The 19167-nt window shown below is 33.2% G+C and overlaps 2 protein-coding genes across 2 annotated transcripts; both read left to right on the top strand.

Moving 5' to 3' along the window:
• Positions 1–789: 789 nt before the first annotated feature.
• Positions 790–6062, top strand: LOC136040714 (smad nuclear interacting protein 1-like; the record flags this gene model as incomplete). The annotated part of the gene is made up of 3 exons (XM_065725017.1): positions 790–801; positions 1578–2328; positions 6034–6062. Coding segments are annotated over exons 1-3 (792 nt in total), but the record flags the coding sequence as incomplete, so codon positions are not given.
• Positions 6063–8339: 2277 nt separating this feature from the next.
• LOC136040713 (smad nuclear interacting protein 1-like) lies at positions 8340–17113 on the top strand. The gene is made up of 3 exons (XM_065725016.1): positions 8340–8343; positions 14401–14489; positions 16403–17113. Exons 1-3 carry the CDS (start codon positions 8340–8342, stop codon positions 17111–17113), a joined length of 804 nt encoding a protein of 267 aa, XP_065581088.1.
• Positions 17114–19167: the final 2054 nt, after the last annotated feature.

Genomic DNA, 19167 nt, shown 5'->3' with positions numbered 1-19167 from the left:
TATATAATCAGTCGGAGGTAATAGGCTTGAGATTCCTGTGCAGGATTTCGACTCTTGTTGATAAAGTGTGGAAAACCATATTGAGACCAAGATGGGAACAGGATTGTACAAAGCTTCCATTCAACTGGATCCCATGAGCCTTTGAAGGATGTCTTTATAAAAAAAAATCATAAATCCGTTGGAAGTAATTGCACATTCAATATTTTCACTGTTAAACGAAAATCTGATCTCACAGGAACTAGGACACGTTCAATGTTGTCGTCCTAAGTCGAAGGCCCACCTAAACGTTGTTCATATTCAACATTTTCTCCACCTTCCAAAAATATTTTATCCCAGCGGAAAACTTGAGCTTGGGAGGAAGAATGATTCCCATATGACTGTTCTAACTTTATTAACGTTACCGTTGGTGATTCTCCAGGCACAACATTACTCCAAATTCCAATGTTCCGTTTTGCGCGACGCACCACGAAACACAACTTCGCTAATCGCAGTCTCAAAATTCACATAGTTAACAGGCGGAGTAAAAACTCGAACTAAGCCATGGAAAGGTTGTGTTTCGCTTGCTCTCTGTAGGATAACAGCGCAAGGTTGCCAGATCGCTTGCAATGTCGCCAATCTCATTACTTCTCTGCCACATTTCGTATTTCTCCTCATATCTTTTTTAATTTATTTGAGGTGTTTTTACTTAATCTTTTACAATTTTCTGTTAGCATAATTTTAAACTAGAAACACGCACTATTTAAAAGTCATTTACAGTATGAGCCATCCAATGTATAAACATACGTCTAGATGTCTTATAAGGTACCCTTTCATCTTCTAAAAATATCTCAGTCTTGTAATATCATTTATCTTCTTCGTCAGAAATTTTTGGGGAAGTTCTTATGCCTTTATAGAGTGTCGACACATGTTTTCCCGCTCAGGGGCTTTCGTTTAATTGTGATTGAACTTTGTTTTACTAGTGAACTCTTCTTTGTTAGTCAAGGAAAGGATGTAGTCTTGCTAAAACTCTTGTTACCGAAAGTTGTGCCCAAGCCATAGTCTAGTCAAAGTTGTGGATAAAAACAGACTACTCCAGACCACAATGCCAATAATTATATCCTGTGCGTAGTTTGGTAAGTTGGGCTACGTTCAACTTTCAGGCACGACTGTGTGATTGACCAATCAGAGTGGAGATCAAAGGTAGATTTTTCACAATCAGAAAAGGGGGAAACTTTTTGTATGGTTAATCTACCAAAAGATATAAACACACAGTTTTTGAATAATATACTTAAGAATAAATTAGGTTTAATATAGAATTTTCAAGCCAATTCATGCCTTTTCAGTTTTCCGCCTCTTGAACAAAAGTGTGACATTAGAATCAAGGGAGAACCCAGATCATCCACAATTTTTTTTTTTTTATCGGTTAGTCAACTATCGTTTGGCTTGGGCATTATAATTTTATTAGAGACATCTTTTACACATAGTGTGACAAATTTAAAAGAATCGAGATCGAAATCTGGTTATTTCTGAGTTATGATCAATATAGTACATTCTGTATTTTATTCTCCTTTTTTCTAGTTAACCATTATTTTTTTTAGAAACATACAAAAAAGAAGAAAGAAAGTGTCGTATCTCCTGTCGAGAAGAAGCAAAGAGGAAAAATGGAACATGAAAGAGGTGACCGTAAATACGATAGAAATAGCGTAAGACCCTCTAGTAGGCGAAGCCATGAAAGACAACAAGACATACCAAGCGGAATTATTATAAAAAAAGAGCCTTTAAGTCTTGAACGTACAAAATGGGATAGTGGAAATGAAGCTCAAGAATACGAAAGAAAGAGTGATAAGAAAAAAGCGGCAAAAGAAAAGGAAAAACCTAATTTTGCTCTTTCTGGTAAACTTGCAGAAGAGACGAATACTTTTCGTGGTGTAGTCATTAGATATAGTGAGCCTCCCGAAGCCCGTATTCCAAAAAAACGCTGGAGATTTTATGTGTTTAAAGATAATGAAAATATGCCAACTCTTTATATGCATAGACAAAGTGCTTATTTAATTGGCCGGGACAGAAAAGTATGTGACCTCGCAGTAGACCATCCCTCCTGTTCAAAACAGCATGCCGCCTTACAGTACCGTCTTGTCCCTTATGAAAAAGCTGATGGACGACGGGCAAGAGCCGTAAGGCCATATATTATTGATTTGGGCTCTTCCAATGAAACTTTCGTGAATAATAAGCCAATTGAACCTCAAAGATATGTTGAATTACGGGAAAAAGATGTGCTTAAATTTGGCTTTAGTTCTAGAGAATATGTTCTGCTTCATGATGAAAGCAAAGATGACATTCTTGATGATGATTACCAAGAAGACCGAGTCTTTTTAAATCAGATTTAAAAATAATTTAGTTTATATCTTGATTCTGTGTATATACATTTTTATTTCTATTTTTGAAAATTGAATTACATTGTTAAGTTCTTGTTAATTTTTGTTTACTGCTTTTCAGAAACTTCGGCTTCTGATACTAAGAGGTCATTTGACTCAAGTCTTGGAATGTTTAAAATATGCTTTAGTCTGAAATCACTGTATCTTTGCCTCAGTTGATTAAATTCAAAAAAAAAAAATTTCAACTGAGAGGAAGCAGCAACAGTAAAACGCAAAACAAGCGAAATCGATGAGGGGAGCTATATATTCTTCATATTCATATTAGAAGAACTTCTGTTGGTTTCGAAATCTAATGTTGCTCCTAACCTTCAGCTGCAAATAATTTATTTTTTATTTAATTTTTGATTATTTTTCAAACAATGCAGAAAATGTGGCACACCCTCCACAGTAACTCCACTACTCCTACTCCCTACTCCTTACTCCACAGTAAGGAGTAGCATTGAAACTTAAAACGCACAGAGATTATTACGCATATGAGGGGTTCTAAAAATACTTTAGCATAAAGAGCGAGGTATTTAGGAGGAGATGAATACCTCGCTTTTTATGCTAAAGTATTTTTAGTAATTTCAACTATTTACTCTTCGGCCTTTCTGATTCAGGGGTCATTCTTAAAGAATTGAGACAAAACTTACGATTTAGTGTAAAGAGTGAGGCATTAACGACGGTATAAACCCCCTTATATATATAATAAAAATTTAAGAATATAAAAGTTTGTTACTTAAGTTAATTCTTAAGTTTCGTATATTTTTTACTAATAGAAACGTTCGTTAAAAATTAAAAGTTATTGAGCCTTTTTATGTAACCGAAAAATTGGAGGGTAACTATGCCTCCTTCCCCACCCCTTATTTCTCAAAATCGTCTGATCAAAACTAAGAAAAAGCCATTTAGCCAAAAAGAAATTAATATACAAATTTTATTTTAATAATATATGTGTGGAGGGCCAAAATCAAACATGCATTAATTCAAAAACGTTCAGAAATTAAATATAAGAAAACTAGTTTTTTTAACTGTAAGTAAGGAGCGATATTAAAACATAAAACGAACAGAAATTACTCCATATATGAAATGGGTTGTCCCCTCCTCAACGCCTCGCCTTTTACACTAAAGCTTTTAATTGTTTTAAAAAGTAAAATTGTGGCAAAGAGTCAAACTTTAGCGTAAAGAGTGAGGCGTTGAGGAGGGGACAACCCATTTCATATACGGAGTAATTTCTGTTCGTTTTAAGTTTAATGTCACTTGTTATTTAATTTCTAAATGACTCTTTCTGCCTATATTAGGTGTTGTTCTTTTGGTTAATTTTGAATTTTTTCGGGCAAAATGATTATTTTAAGTTTTAGTTTCACTCTTTATTTTCTATCAGACAAACCGAAACATATGAATAACTTGTAAAAGTGAAAACCACCGCTAGTGCCGACAAAGAAAGTGTCAATAGCATTTAGCGTTTGACAATACTTGATAATTTTTCAAGTTTTCTATTTCATGTTAGGACCTGAGATCAGACACTTAGTACTATCTTTATTTTACGAATTACAGCAATTACTCTAATTTTTAGAAAAAAATGCCAAGTATTGCAAATCGCAAGATGGCATCGACCTTTTTTTTTTGTCTACAGTAGCACCAATTTTTACTCTCATAAACTACCCATAGTCTTTGAGACAAACTTTATCATCAACTGTTTTAAGACAGAAAATTATATCAGATTTGAAACAATTTTTCTTGTAGAACTTGTAGACTTACTTGACTTAACGCTCCTGCCGAAATGCTTCTAGCGTCGAGAGTGATGTTACGTGGCACCTCCATTTAGACCGGTCTCTTGCAAAGATGTGGAAGTCCTCCTGAATATTTGCCATGGTTAAGATTTTTAGTATTAGAGGTAAAAAGGAATCACCGAGTACATAATGTGCTTGTGAGTCAGTATAATATGTATGTACATTTAATTTATGGTTATTCAGGTTAGGTTATTCAGGCCTATCTGGCCTAATAATAAAATGGCTATCTTGGAATTTTTTCCGGTGACTTGGGGAAAAAAATGAGAGCGGGATCGGGCCTCGGTGTCCTCCAATTTTTTTGGTCACTTAAAAAGGGCACTAGAGCTTTTAATTTCAAAAGGCACTAGAAATTCTTCGTAATTTAAAAAGAGCAGAAATTACTAGAGCTTTTAATTTCCGTTAGAATGAGCCCTCACGCGACTTTCTAGGACCACTGGGTCAAATGATCACCCTTCTGGCAAAAAATACAAAATTCCAAAATACAAAAAAATGCATCTATATCAAAAGAATCGCATTTTAATGCTGATTTTAAATATACAGGCTACATCAAGTTTAGTCTTACTCATCAAAAGTTAAGAGCCTGAGAAAATTTGCTTTATTTTAGAAAATAGGGAGAAACACCCCATAAAAGTCATAAAATCTTAACAAAAATCACACCATCATATTCAGCGTATCAGAGAACCCTACTTTAGAAGTTTCAAGCTCCTATCTACAAAAATGTGGAATTTTGTAATTTTGCCAGAAGGCAGATCACGGATGCGTGTTTATTTATTTTTTTTTCCCAGGGGTAATCGTGTCGACCCAGTGGTCCTAGAATTTTGCCAGGGGGCTCATTCTAACGAAAATGAAAAGTTCTAGTGTCCTTTTTAAGTGACCAAAAAATTGGAGGGGTACCTAGGCCCCTCCCACACTAATTGTTTTCCCAAAGTCACCGAATCAAAATTCTGAGATAGCCATTTTATTCAACATAGTTGAAAAACCTTCTAACTATGTCTTTGGTGACGACTTACTCCCCCACAGTCCCCGTGGGAGGGGCTACAAATTACAAACTTTGACCAGTGCTTACACATAGTAATGGTCATTGGAAAGTGTGCAGACGTTTTCAGTGGGATTTTTTTATTGGAGGGGGTTGAGGGGGGGCTATGTTGGAGGATCTTTCTTTGGAGGAATATGTCATGGGGGAAGAAAATTTCCATGAACGGAGTGCAGGATTTTCTAGCATTATCAAAAAAAAAAATGAAAAAAGTTTTTACAACTGGAAGTAAGGAGTAGCATTAAAGCTTAAAACCAACGGAAATTATTACGCATATGAGGGGTTCACCTCCTCCTAATACCTAGCTCTTTACGCTTAAGTATTTTTAGTAATTTCAACTACTTATTCTACGACCTTTGTGATTCAGGGATCATTATTAAGGAATTGGGACAAAATTTAAGCTTTAGTGTAAAGAGCGAGGTACTGACAAGGGGGTAAGCCCCTTCATATACATATTAAAAATATACGAATACAGAAGTTCGTTACAAAAGCTAATTCGTAAGTTACGTATATATTTTACTAATAAAAACGTTCGTAAAAAATTAAAAGTTCGAGTTGCTTTCCTAAGTAACCAAAAATTAGAGGGCAACTAGGCCTCTTCCCCACTCCTTTTTTCTCAAAATTTTTCGATCAAAACTATGAGAAAGCCATTTAGCCAAAAAAAAATATGCAAATTTTGTTTTAATTATTCATCTGCGGGAAGCCAAAATCAAAACATGCATTAATTCAAAAACGTTCAAAAGTTAAACAAAAAAACGAGTTTTTTTAAAACTGAAAGTAAGGAGCGACATTAAAACTTAAAAAGAGCAGAAATTACTTCGTAATTTAAAAAGAGTAGAAATTACTAGAGCTTTTAATTTCCGTTAGAATGAGCCCTCACGCGACTTTCTAGGACCACTGGGTCAATACGATCACCCTTCTGGCAAAAAATACAAAATTCCACATTTTTGTATATAGGAGCTTGAAACTTCTACAATAGGGTTTTCTGATGCAATAAATCTGATGGTGTGATTTTTGCTAAGATTCTATGATTTTTAGGGAAAATAGGATTCCATGATTCTATTTTCTTAAATAAGCCAAATTTTCTCAGGCTCGTAACTTGTGATGGGTAAGACTAAATTTGATGAAACTTATATATTTATAATCCATATTAAAATGTAAATCTTTTGATGTAACTATTGTTATCAAAATTCTGTTTTTAGAGTTTCGGTTGCTATTGAGCCTGGTCGCTCTTTACTACAGTTCGTTACCACGTACTGTTTGACATGTGGGATTTTGGATTATTTGCCAGAAGAACGATCAAGAATTCGTGGTTATTTGTTTTATCCTGTTTGTATTACCTAGGGATGATCGTATTCAACAAATGGTTGTAGAAGATCTGAAGAGGGTCCATTTGAAAGTAAACTAAAACTTCTAATGCCGTTTTTGAGTCATTAAACAATTGGAGGGCAACTACCCCAAATCCCATGATTTTTTTTTCTCAGGGTAGTTTGATCAGAATTTTTAGATTTTTTTTCAAATTAGTAGAAAAAAGATTATACCTTTAAAAGTAGCAAGACCCCCAGAGCCCATGGGAAATGGCTTTAAGATACGAAATTTGCCCATTGCCTGTGTATCGTATTTATTATTGAGATTTATTCAAACATTTTCGAAGGGGATATTTTGTGCTCGGGGGTTAGTTTCCGCGGAAAGAGTATTCCATTGGGAGCAAAAAAAAATTTTATTTGCCTTACTTTCGCTTTGTCAACTCAATTTTACAAGTGCATATGTTGTGGGGGAATGATTCGGGAAAATTTTTAGCGGAAAATTTCCAGAGATTTCCAGAGTGACATAAAGAGAAAGGAGATTTCCAGAGTGACCTAAAAAACGATTAGAAATTTAAGGCTATTTAAAATCAAAGTTTGCTAAATACAATTTTTTAGGCTAAACCATCCGCAAGAAATTTTACGTAAGTGGGGGATAAGGTTTTACATGGAATAGGGTTATTATTTTATGTGGAATGAACTTCCCACGGAGGAGTGTTCTGTGAGGGTATGGAATTTTTCATGGAGGGTAAGCCACATTTACCTGCATTGTTTGAAAAACGATCAGAAATTTTAAAAAATCTAGCTTTTTTCAGCTGAAAGTAAGGAGTAACATTAAATTTCGAAACCAACAGAAAGTATTCCATATATGAAGAAACACCTCCCCTCCTCAATTTTTGTTCGTTTTGATTTTGACTGTTGCTGCTTCTTTTCACTTGAAAAAACTGTTTTTTATTTGATAAACTGAGCGTAATGAGCTGCATTAAAATTTAATATAATTGAAAAGCATTTCATATATTAGGAGGGTTACCCCTTCCCTTATTTCATTTTTTTTAGTACTTTTAAAAACCTTCAGATACTAATTAAATGACTTTTGAGTTTCAAAGTAGTTCTTAAGGAATTGGAAGAAAAAGTCAATCTTTTGCGCAAAGAGGGGGCTGGATACTCTCCAATTACTTTTGACTATTAAAAGGGGCACTAGTCTTTAAAATTTCCAATTGAACGAGCCCCTTTCAAAGTTTCTACGACAGCTCCTTTTTTATGAAGTTCCCTGGTCCTACAAAAAAAAACAAAAAAAAAAAAAAACACATCGCTCATTACTTAGGCAGCCCTATTGGGCTAAAATTAATAAAAAAAAATTATCCAAAAAATATGTTGTTTTTTTTAAAGGAAAGGGCTTCATAAAACCAAAATAAAGACAAATTATCTTCCAAGTAAAAAAACTATGCAATCTAAAAGAAAAAAAAGATTTAAATATTTCTACCCACAAAAAGAAATATTTTAAAATTTTTAAAATTTAAAATATTTCAGATCGGGAAAAGATGGTCATCACGGGGGTCCAGATATATGGGGGTTCTGTTAAGAGGGGGCTGGATATTCTCCAATTACTTTTGACTATTAAAAGGGGCACTAGTCTTTAAAATTTCCAATTGAACGAGCCCCTTTCAAAGTTTCTACGACAGCTCCTTCTTTATGAAGTTCCCTGGTCCTACAAAAAAAAAAAAAAAAAAAAAAAAAAAAAAAAAAAAAAAAAAAAAAACATCGCTCATTACTTAGGCAGCACTATTGGGCTGCCTAAGTAATAAGCAGCCAGGCAAAAATGGGTAAGAATGGTGGCCTCATTATTCCCTCTCTTTAAGGGATTAATATGGAAGATGAAGGATAGGGGACCTAAAATTCCTCAACGACATACCCCAAAAAATAAAATTCTTTACGACATTCACGTAGGACTTTTTTGGTAAAAATTAATAAAAAAAAAATTATCCAAAAAATATGTTGTTTTTTTTAAAGGAAAGGGCTTCATAAAACCAAAATAAAGACAAATTATCTTCCAAGTAAAAAAACTATGCAATCTAAAAGAAAAAAAAGATTTAAATATTTCTACCCACAAAAAGGCTATATTAATAAAAAACAAACAGAAATGGATTTTAAAAACTTTTTTCACAAAGCAAGCTTGTCAAAGAAGAGTAAAGAGCTCCATTAAGCTAAAATGAGTAAAAAAGAAATTGAATAATTTCTTAAGCATAAACTGCCACAAATAAATAAATAAATTAAACCCAATACTAACTAATATTACAAAAAATAACCGATTCAAAGTCAAAATGGGCAAAAATTCACAGGAGTAGGCCTGAAAACCCCCACGCCTTCTCAGACCAGAACATAATCAGACTTAAACAAAATACATTTTAAATATTTTCACGTTTTTACTTTAACAAATAAGGAAGTGTTAAGACTTTAATAAATAAATATCAGAATTTATTTGTATATAAAACTGACAATCCATGTTTAAACCGCAAATTATTATCTGGTCTTGAGAAGACATGGGGGCTGCTAGCCTTACTCCTTTTAAACACAAAACTAGACAATATCTAGTCTCTGATAGGTTCGAGTAGGCTAAAATGGAATACCGAGTCTCTTTAATAAACCAAATAACATTGATATTAAAATAATAATATTATAATTTAAAATAATTAGGAGAAGTTTTGCAACTTGAAGAAGGTCAATATGATCATTAAAAACTGAAGGTTCAGGGCTTATCAGCTTGGCTGAATAACTTATACCATATAATATAAAGGTTTTAGTGTAAAGTTTTCCAAATTTTATTTATAGTATTAGAGGTAAAAAGGAATCACCGAGTACATAATGTGCTTGTGAGTCAGTATAATATGTATGTACATTTAATTTATGGTTATTCAGGCCTTCCTCTCTTTTGATATCTGGTGAGAGTTTTCTCTTTGGCTCTAAAGTCGATAGGATGGGATCCTGCTGTAGCCCTTATTGTATCAGTTTTAGCAGATAAAAAAGACGCTGGAAATTAAATCCATAGAAGTTCTTTGAACAGATCATGACCTTTTTACAATTTTTTTTCAGTGCTGACAACCATACAGGTATTGCCTATAATATGGTGGATTCAATAGCAGCTTTATATAACTCTCTTATGACAAATGGATTAAGACCCAAAGTGGTTATGGTGGCACATAACAATTTGATTGAATATTGTCTGACGACTTTTACTTTACTTTCAACATGTTCATTCCAAAGTAATTTCCTCTCCAAAATTCAGCCCAAGTATCTTATTTTATCACTTATTGGTATATTGCGACTTAAAAACTGAAGATTAATTTGTTAAATTTCTCTTTCCTCCATAACGATGATAGCTTCACATTTATTAACATCAGGTTTCGATTTATTTTTATCTGCCGATTTTCTAATAGCGTAAATACCTTTTTTATATTTAGGATCTAAGGAATTCGTATCTTTAGAAGACATTTTTACACAAATACCATCAGCATACGCTTGTATTGTGAACCCTGTAGGAAACTGAACGAGGCTAATCCTCCTCATTAATAGGCCTTAAAAAGAAGAGAGTATGCTTCCTTGTGGGCAAGATTTTTGAAGAATACAAGTTACATTATTAGCTTTATCACTATAAGAAATTCAAAAGACTCGTTAGGCACTGGAGCCTGGTCTTGAAAGAGGTTGAAGGAGCACCTTCTCTCCTTTATAGTCATGATTTTATTGGCTCAGGTCATTTAGTTTTCTTCGTTTCAAAGATAATTTCCAAGTTTTAGCACTTTTGGTCTTTGCCCGAATTCGTAGAACTCAATCCATCAGCAGCAGGGACACATTGAGGGGGCATTGCACTAATACTTTATTCTAAACATCTTACCATTTTCGGTAATTTTTCCGCAAATCTAAGAATTTTGCATAATTAGTAAGTTTTTTTTTTCTTAAAGATTCTCTTTTCCGTCTCACCAATGCAAAAAGTTTAAAATTATTTCGTTTTCACGTATGTTTTGAGTGCACAGAAAATGTCATTTGTTTTCTTCTTAATTGGTTACTTTGAATAAATCGTTGCCTTATGATTATTAGGATAATAATATACACAATTGTCCTAATTATGAATCTTTATAAATATTAATGAAATTTTGGGATCATAATTATTCAGTGATAAGGGAAAAAATGCAACGACCGTTCAAAGAGTTGGTCAGTAAGTGATTGAAAAGGAATTAGTTATGGTTTGTTCTTGAAGTGGAAAAGTATCCTGGACTTCTAAGGTTAGATTTCTGTTTTGTATATTTGTCTGCTGTCAAACATGACTATAATCTTCTCTGTAAAAATACAAGTATGCATTTTAAAATGGGAGAGGACTCGAAAGGACCTCTACTAACTCAGTTTTCCATGTGGATATATTGGAGGGGGGTCGAATAGCTCAGTGAAATTTTCAGCAGGTTTCAGTTTCAAGAAAAAAAATTCACGGAATGGAGATTTCTGGAGTGACCTAAAAACGATTAGAAATATAAGGCTTTTTCAAATCAAGTTTGTTAGAAAAATATATTTTTTAGTGTGAATCGCTCGCAAGAAATTTTACGTAAGGGGAATTTCAGAAAGGAGTAAATTGTTTGGATGAAATTTTTTTTGGGGTTGGGGTTAGAGATCTTATTTTGTGTTGATCGAAATTTTCACAGAGGAGTTTACCGTGAGATTAGGAAATTTTTTGCATGGAGGGCGTGCCACATTTTCCTGCATTGTTTAAAAAATAATCAAAAAATAAATAAAAAGCAAACTATTTTCAGCTGAAAGTTAGGAGTAACATTAAATTTCGAAACCAACAGAAGTTCTTCTAATATGAATATGAAGAAACAGCTCCTCTCCTTGATTTTGTTTGTTTTGCGTTTGACTGTTGCTGCTTCTTCTCAGTTGAAATTTTTTTTTTTTTATTAAATCAACTGAGACTTGGTAGTGGGTATAAATCGCAAGAAAAACATATGAATAAACTATACAACATTTACCCATAAAAAACGCATTTATACAGGTACAATAAACTAATGTTTTTGAGCCTGATCTTAGAAGTTTGCAGCATCTGGCACCCTCCTCCAAAGGTACGATATTAGTGAATCCATGTCATTGTCTAAGAAATTGCTCTGTTTGACAGGCTGTAATAACCTTTCATTCCTATAGATCATATTGAAAACCATAAAATGAAGGGGTTGTCTATAACATAGTGCTTGAATTTCTACACATTCTTTTGCTTTTTGCGTTAGGTAATGGCTGATTTTTTTTTACCGTTACCATTGGATAATGGCTGCAATGGCTATAGTGAGGCAACCTGACACAGTTTTGATTTTTACAAACCTTTGCTACCTCTCAATCTTACAGAAAAGATTAAGCAGGACATGAGCTGTTTAAATACTTTTAGACAACACTGATAAGCAGCAATCGCAGTCTATATTCTGAATAACGAAAAGAAAACTTTTCTTTTAGCTAAAAATTTAAAATCAGAAATGAAGAGGCAAAAAAGGTAGAAGATATTCAAGGGATAAGGACGAGGGTGGAACGATTATTCCAGATGACAGAATTGGCAAAGGCCAGGTCAAAAACGCAGAAAAGGTGCACATACTACAAAAAGAAAAACATGCTATAGAGTTGACAAAGAAAAGTTGACATAGTCTATTTTCAATTTTCCTTTTTTTCTAACAATTCGTAGTAACGAACTATATTAAGGAGCTAACAGGCTCAATAGTAACCAAAACACTCAAAAACAGAATTTTAATATCAATACTTAGATCAACATAATTTGGATTTTATGCTGATTTTAAATATATAAGTTTCATCAAGTTTAGTGTTACCATCAAAAGTTAATAGCTTCCGAAAATTGGCCTTATTTTTCAAAAAAGGAGAAAAAACCCCCTAAAAGTCATAGAATTTTGAATCGTAAAGACTTGGGAATAAGATCTTCAAATTTGCAGGATTCCAAGAATTTCGTTCGTTAATCATATTTGCGTGTTTTTTATCTATTTTGTGCTGTTCATAGAAAAACTGTTTTTTGCCCTTCATAGAAAAATTCTCACGATAAAATCCACCATGGAAAAAAATCCGATGTAACCCTATTCCTCCGACTCCCCCCCACCAAAAAATCCCCGGAAAACGTCTGCATGATTACCAATGACAAAATAACATGTGTAAACAATGGGCAAAAATCATAATTTTTAGCCCTTTCACCAAGGATTTTGGAGGATTAAGTTGTCCTCAAAGAAATGGCTATTAGATATTTTGACTATGCTAAATAACATGGCTATCTCAAAGTTTTGATCCGGTGACTTTGGTAAAAAAAGAGCACTAAAACTTTTAATTTCCGTTCGAATGAGTCCAGGAATATATATATATATATATATATAAAATTTGGTGGTGATTTGTACAAGCAAATCGTGGGAATTCCCGTGGGGGGGGGATACCAGCCCATTTATTGCTGACTTGTTTTTAAGTCAACTAGAATATAAATATATGATGGATAAGAATAATCCAAATAATTTAAAACATGTTTTGTCAAATAATAAAAGATATTTAGATGATATTTTGGTCTTAAATTGTAAGGATTTCATTTATATTTCTAAAAATATATATCCATCAGAGCTTACTCTTGAACCTAGTCATGAGGATCATTTCTTAGATTTAAATGTTAATATTTGTGATAATAATAAATTAAGTTTTAAAATGTATAATAAAACGGATGAGTTTGATTTGTGATTAGTTTTCCCATTCCCTGAAAGTAATATACACTCAAATATCACATATTCTGCGTTTTTCTCACAGTTTCTTCGTTATGCAAGGATTTGTAGTAATTATATTGATTTTAAAAATAGATGTAAAATCTTAAGCCAAAAATTGATGTCAAGAGGTTTTTCTGCAAATAAATTAACTTGGCAATTTAAAAAATTTAGTTTTCATTATAACGAACTTTTAAATAAATATCAAAAGAATTATCTGGAAATACTTAAAGAAATTTTCAACTAATTTCGGAGGTTCGACAAATGATGATGCAGTGCCATTTATTTTGAATTGTGTTTCTAATAGAGCGGATTTTTTTTTAAAAATAGCCACATGGTAAAGATGAATTCTATAATTGTTTAGTTCATTAATTTTTTTTTTGCAATGTGTTAATATTTGTGATTTGGTAAATTTTATCATATTTAGTTTACCTATTGTTGCTAAAAAGAGGGATATATTAACAGGATAGGCTTGTTTTGATGTTACTTGGTTGTTTTACATTTAATGTTTTTTTTAATAGGCATGTATTTTGGGGGTGATACCTGACACGGGGATGCCATGGATGTGGTAGCCACAACACTTGACTGGGAAGAGAATTTAAAGTGGCGAAACCCTATAGGCCAGTGTATTCTCCTGATGAGCCCTTGTGTTGGGTTGTTGCCTCTGAATTATTTGTCTTTATTATTTTTTCTGTTGTTTGGTAAATGACGACTTATACTTATTGACGACATGACTGCCTCACCATGGATTATTCTTTATGGTTGATCGTGTTTGGTTATGCTGTTTGACCTATGTGATTGTATGGATGAGTAGGGTTAAGGCCTCATTCAAGTGCTGGTCTATATTAATCACTAATTTAGGAACAGTCTTCCTTTTCTCCTTCTGTTCCTCTTTCTTTTTTTTTTTTGTCTGTGCCGTTGCATTGGTGATTTCTCTTTTCATGATATATATATATATATATATATATATATATATATATATATATATATATATATATATATATATATATATATATATATATATATATATATATATATATATATTAATAATTTTTGCTAATTTTTGAACACAGAATTATTGGTAAATGACATTTATTTTATTGACTTTTTTAGGGAAGGAAATCCCTTCCAAAATGTTTCGCACCCAATACACAGAGAAGCAACTATTTGAGCTTGAAGCGGAGTTTAAGAAGAATATTTACGTCAGTAAAAATTGAAGAACCTGAAATCAATTTGAATCAACAATGCTATTCCAACAACAATTCATTACCCGAGCAGCCCAACCAGCAGTTTCCTCTTCTGGTCCCCAGATTCCAAAGAAGCAGGATCCCCGATTCTTTTGAATGTTAAATAAAAAAAAGTTTTTGTAATTTGTAAGTTTTTTTTTATTTGGATCGACATTAAAACTTAAAACAAACAGAAATTACTCCGTATATGAAAGGGGCTGTTCCCTCCTCAATACCTCGCTCTTTGCGCTAAAGTTTGACTCTTTCTCTCAACTCTACTTTTTAAAACAGTAAAAAATTTAGCGTAAAGAGCGGGGCGTTGAAGAGGGAGCAGCCCCTTTCATATACGAAGTAATTTCTGCTCTTTTTAAGTTTTAATGTCGCTCCTTACTTTCAGTTTTAAAAAAACTCGTTTTTTTGTTTAACTTTTGAACGTTTTTGAATTAATGAATGTTTTGATTTTGGCTTCCCGCAGATGAATAATTAAAACAAAATTTGCATATTTTTTTTTTGGCTAAATGGCTTTCTCATAGTTTTGATCGAAAAATTTTAAGAAAAAAGGAGGGGGGAAGAGGCCTAGTTGCCCTCTAATTTTTTGGTTACTTAGGAAAGCAACTCGAACTTTTAATTTTTTATGAACATTTTATTAGTAAAAGATATACGTAACTTACGAATTAGCTTTTGTTTATCTCGTGATGAACGAAAATGCTCAGATCTTCTTGGTGATGAGTCAAAACGCTCTTTACAACTTTCGATTCTTGTTTCTCTACTTCTCCCAGCACAAGACCCCTCATCGTGTTTTTTAAAAGTAGGTGAACGAGAGATTCTTCTTTCTTGTCGAGGTTATATTCCCTTATTTTGCAGTAAATCATCGGCTTTCCGACGTTTGGATGATGGTTGAGTTCGGGATTTGTCTTCAAAATCATTACTGTTTTCCAAAGAACGGTCACGACCTAAAGCAGACTTTCTCTTGCCATATTTTCTTTCTCGCTCCATTTCAAACATCGTTTTTCTAGATGTTTCTCTTGATTCTGAGCGACCAATTTTTTTTTATGGCCACTTCTTTCTTTGTCATGATCCTTCTCTTCTTTAGAGTCAATTGACAGAGATATCTCGACTAGGTCTTCTGGGGAACGTCGCCCTCCTAAGAGAGAAGATAAGTATAGGAGAGATGAGGAAAAGTTTCCTAGACATAACAATGGTATTAATGAACGAGACAAACACTTCCCCCAGAAGAAATGCCCCCCAGCCGTGAAGAAAAGGGTCAGCTGAAAGGTAATAATTGGGACACAGAGTTAAATTTTAGCGTAAAGAGCAAAGTGTTGAAAGGGGGTTAACCACCCTCATATATATATAATAACTTTTTTTCGTTTTAAGTTTCAATGTTGTTCCTCACTTTTAGTTGAAAAGTGTTATTTTAAATTCAATCTTTTCTCTTCAAATACTGCCGAAAAATCTGGCTTTCCTACTTCTAAAATGTCTTTCTACGCAAAAAATCTATCAAAGTAAAGTTTGTTCGCCTTAAATTAATCCCCTCTCTCCACTGGAAAATTCTCCCTGGACAATTCGATCCTCACTGAAAATTTCCCATGAATATTAATATAGAATTTTCAAGCCAATTCATACCTTTTCAGTTTTCCGTCTCTTGAACAAAAGTGTGACATTAGAATCAAGGGAGAACCCAGATCATCCACAATTTTTTTTTTTTTATCGGTTAGTCAACTATCGTTTGCCTTGGGCATTATAATTTTATTAGAGACATCTTTTACACATAGTGTGACAAATTTAAAAGAATCGAGATCGAACTCAGGTTATTTCTGAGTTATGATCAATATAGTACATTCTGTATTTTATTCTCCTTTTTTCTAGTTAATCATTATTTTTTTTAGAAACATACAAAAAAGAAGAAAGAAAGTGTCGTATCTCTTGTCGAGAAGAAGCAAGTGAAAGATATGCTTTCTAAATCATCAATTGGTAAAGCAAGGGACAGAAATTCGGCAAGATTTTCTGAGGAACTTCGGCCTCCTCAGAGAAGAGAAGCAGGAAGAAAAGAACGAAGGAAAAGCAGGGAACATGAAAGAGGTGACCGTAAGAAAAAAGCGGCAAAAGAAAAGGAAAAACCTAATTTTGCTCTTTCTGGTAAACTTGCAGAAGAGACGAATACCTTTCGTGGTGTAGTCATCAAATATAGTGAGCCTCCCGAAGCCCGTATTCCAAAAAAACGCTGGAGATTTTATGTGTTTAAAGATAATGAAAATATGCCAACTCTTTATATGCATAGACAAAGTGCTTATTTAATTGGCCGGGACAGAAAAGTATGTGACCTCGTAGTAGACCATCCCTCCTGTTCAAAACAGCATGCCGCCTTACAGTACCGTCTCGTCCCTTATGAAAAGGCTGATGGACGACGGGAAAGAGCCGTAAGGCCATATATTATTGATTTGGGCTCTTCCAATGAAACTTTCGTGAATAATAAGCCAATTGAACCTCTAAGATATGTTGAATTACGAGAAAAAGATGTGCTTAAATTTGGCTTTAGTTCTAGAGAATATGTTCTGCTTCATGATGAAAGCAAAGATGACATTCTTGATGATGATTAACAAGAAGACTGAGTCTTTTTAAATCAGATTTAAAAATAATTTAGTTTATATCTTGATTCTGTATATATACATTTTTATTTCTATTTTTGAAAATTGAATTACATTGTTAAGTTCTTGTTAATTTTTGTTTACTGCTTTTCAGAAACTTCGGCTTCTGATACTAAGAGGTCATTTCACTCAAGTCTTGGAATGTTTAAAATATGCTTTAGTCTGAAATCGCTGTATCTTTGCCTCAGTTGATTAAATTAAAAAAAAAAATTTTTCCACTGAGAGGAAGCAGCAACGGTCAAACGCAAAACAAGCGAAATCGAGGAGGGGAGCTATATATTCTTCATATTCATATTAGAAGAACTTCTGTTGGTTTCGAAATTTAATGTTGCTCCTAACCTTAAAGGTGAAAATAATTTATTTTTTATTTAATTTTTGATTATTTTTCAAACAATGCAGGAAATGTGGCACACCCTCCATGAAAAAATTTCCTACTCTCACCGTAAACTCCTCTGAGAAAAGTTCGATCCACACAAAATTTTCTTGAAAGTAAGGAATAAGATTAAACTTAAAACGAGCAGAATTATTATGACAATGAGGTGGGGAGTGATTTCGTCAAACCTAGGTCTTGATGCTATAGCAAGATTTTTGCCACAATATTTTAAGAAGCGAATCCAGAACCACAAACACGAAAAAAAACTTTGTCTTTGCCGACTAAATTTAAGATGTGCAGATGTTGCAGGAAAAATTTTCAGTGATGTTGGGATTGTAGGTTTTCCTATGGGAGGGGGGAATTTCCCGCTCAGGAAATTTTCAATGGGGAAAATTTCTGTGGGAGATACTTTCCATTGGAGGTGAGGAGATTTCCAGAAAACAAATTTTACAGAGGGGGATATCTGAAATTACTTAAAAACCACTAGAAATTAATGTCTTTTTCCAATGAAAGTATACTAAAGAGAAATTTTTAGGTGGAATTGTCCGTAAGAAATTTTCAGCGAGGATCGAATTGTCCAGGGAGAATTTTCCAGTGGAGAGAGGGGATTAATTCAAGTCGAACAAACTTTACTTTGATAGATTTTTTGCGTAGAAAGACATTTTAGAAGTAGGAAAGCCAGATTTTTCGGCAGTATTTGGAGAGAAAAGATTGAATTTAAAATAACACTTTTCAACTAAAAGTGAGGAACAACATTGAAACTGAAAACGAAAAAAAGTTATTTTGTATATGAGGGTGGTTAACCCCCTTTCAACACTTTGCTCTTTACGCTAAAATTTAACTCTGTGTCCCAATTATTAAAGAATTACATCTGAAACACAATGGCCGTTTCGGTGGAATATAAAACTTTTTAAAAGTTATCAAAACACTTTAGCGCGAAGAACGAGGCATTGAAGAAGAGGCAAACCCCCTCATATATGGTATAATTTCTGCTTGTTTTAGGTTTTAATTTGGTTCCTTACTTTCAGTTGAAAAAATATTTTTTTATTTAATTGCTAAGAATTCTATCTCCGACCAGAGGGCGTGGTTTCTTTGTCCTTTTCTTCGACCTTTTTTAATTCTATCAAGGTCTTTTCGTCGTCATCGCTCATTCTACGTCCATAAACTTTAAACTTTACTAGCGTGCTACACAATCATTTTTTTTTTTTTTTTTTTGGCCAGACTTAAAAGTAAAATTTATACCCGCATAGGAAAGCCCTACAAAAATTTACAAAAATTTATTTTGATATTTTACAGACATTTATGAATGTTTAAATTTACTAGATTTCATTTGACAAATAGAGGAGGGGTTTAAAGTAAGTATAATAACAATAACTTTTATATCTGGAAAAAACTGTTCTGGTATGTAAACAGAACTTTTTAGATTGTAGAAAAATACAATTTATTTTTGTTATTTTAGCCTGAAAAAGAACAGAAGAATTTATAAAAAAAACTATCCCTTAGATTTACAAAATTAAACTTTCAATGAAAAAAATACAAGAAAAACTTCATATTCCTACATTTCCATGAGTCAATGCTTCTGATTCTGCCTCTTACAAAAATGGGGCGGGGAGGGGGCCTAGGCGCCCTTCAA

Source organism: Artemia franciscana, chromosome 21 (genome assembly GCF_032884065.1).
Source record: "Artemia franciscana chromosome 21, ASM3288406v1, whole genome shotgun sequence".
NCBI lineage: Eukaryota > Metazoa > Arthropoda > Branchiopoda > Anostraca > Artemiidae > Artemia > Artemia franciscana.
The sequence above is the reverse complement of the archived record's forward strand: the minus strand, read 5'-3'. Positions and strand labels throughout refer to the sequence as shown.

What these genes read in the sequence shown, in the direction of transcription:
- LOC136040713 (XM_065725016.1), top strand. An exon ending in AGTTTAAGAAGAATATTTAC is followed by an intron (nt 14,490 to 16,402) that starts GTCAGTAAAAAT and finishes TATTTTTTTTAG; the next exon opens with AAACATACAAAAAAGAAGAA.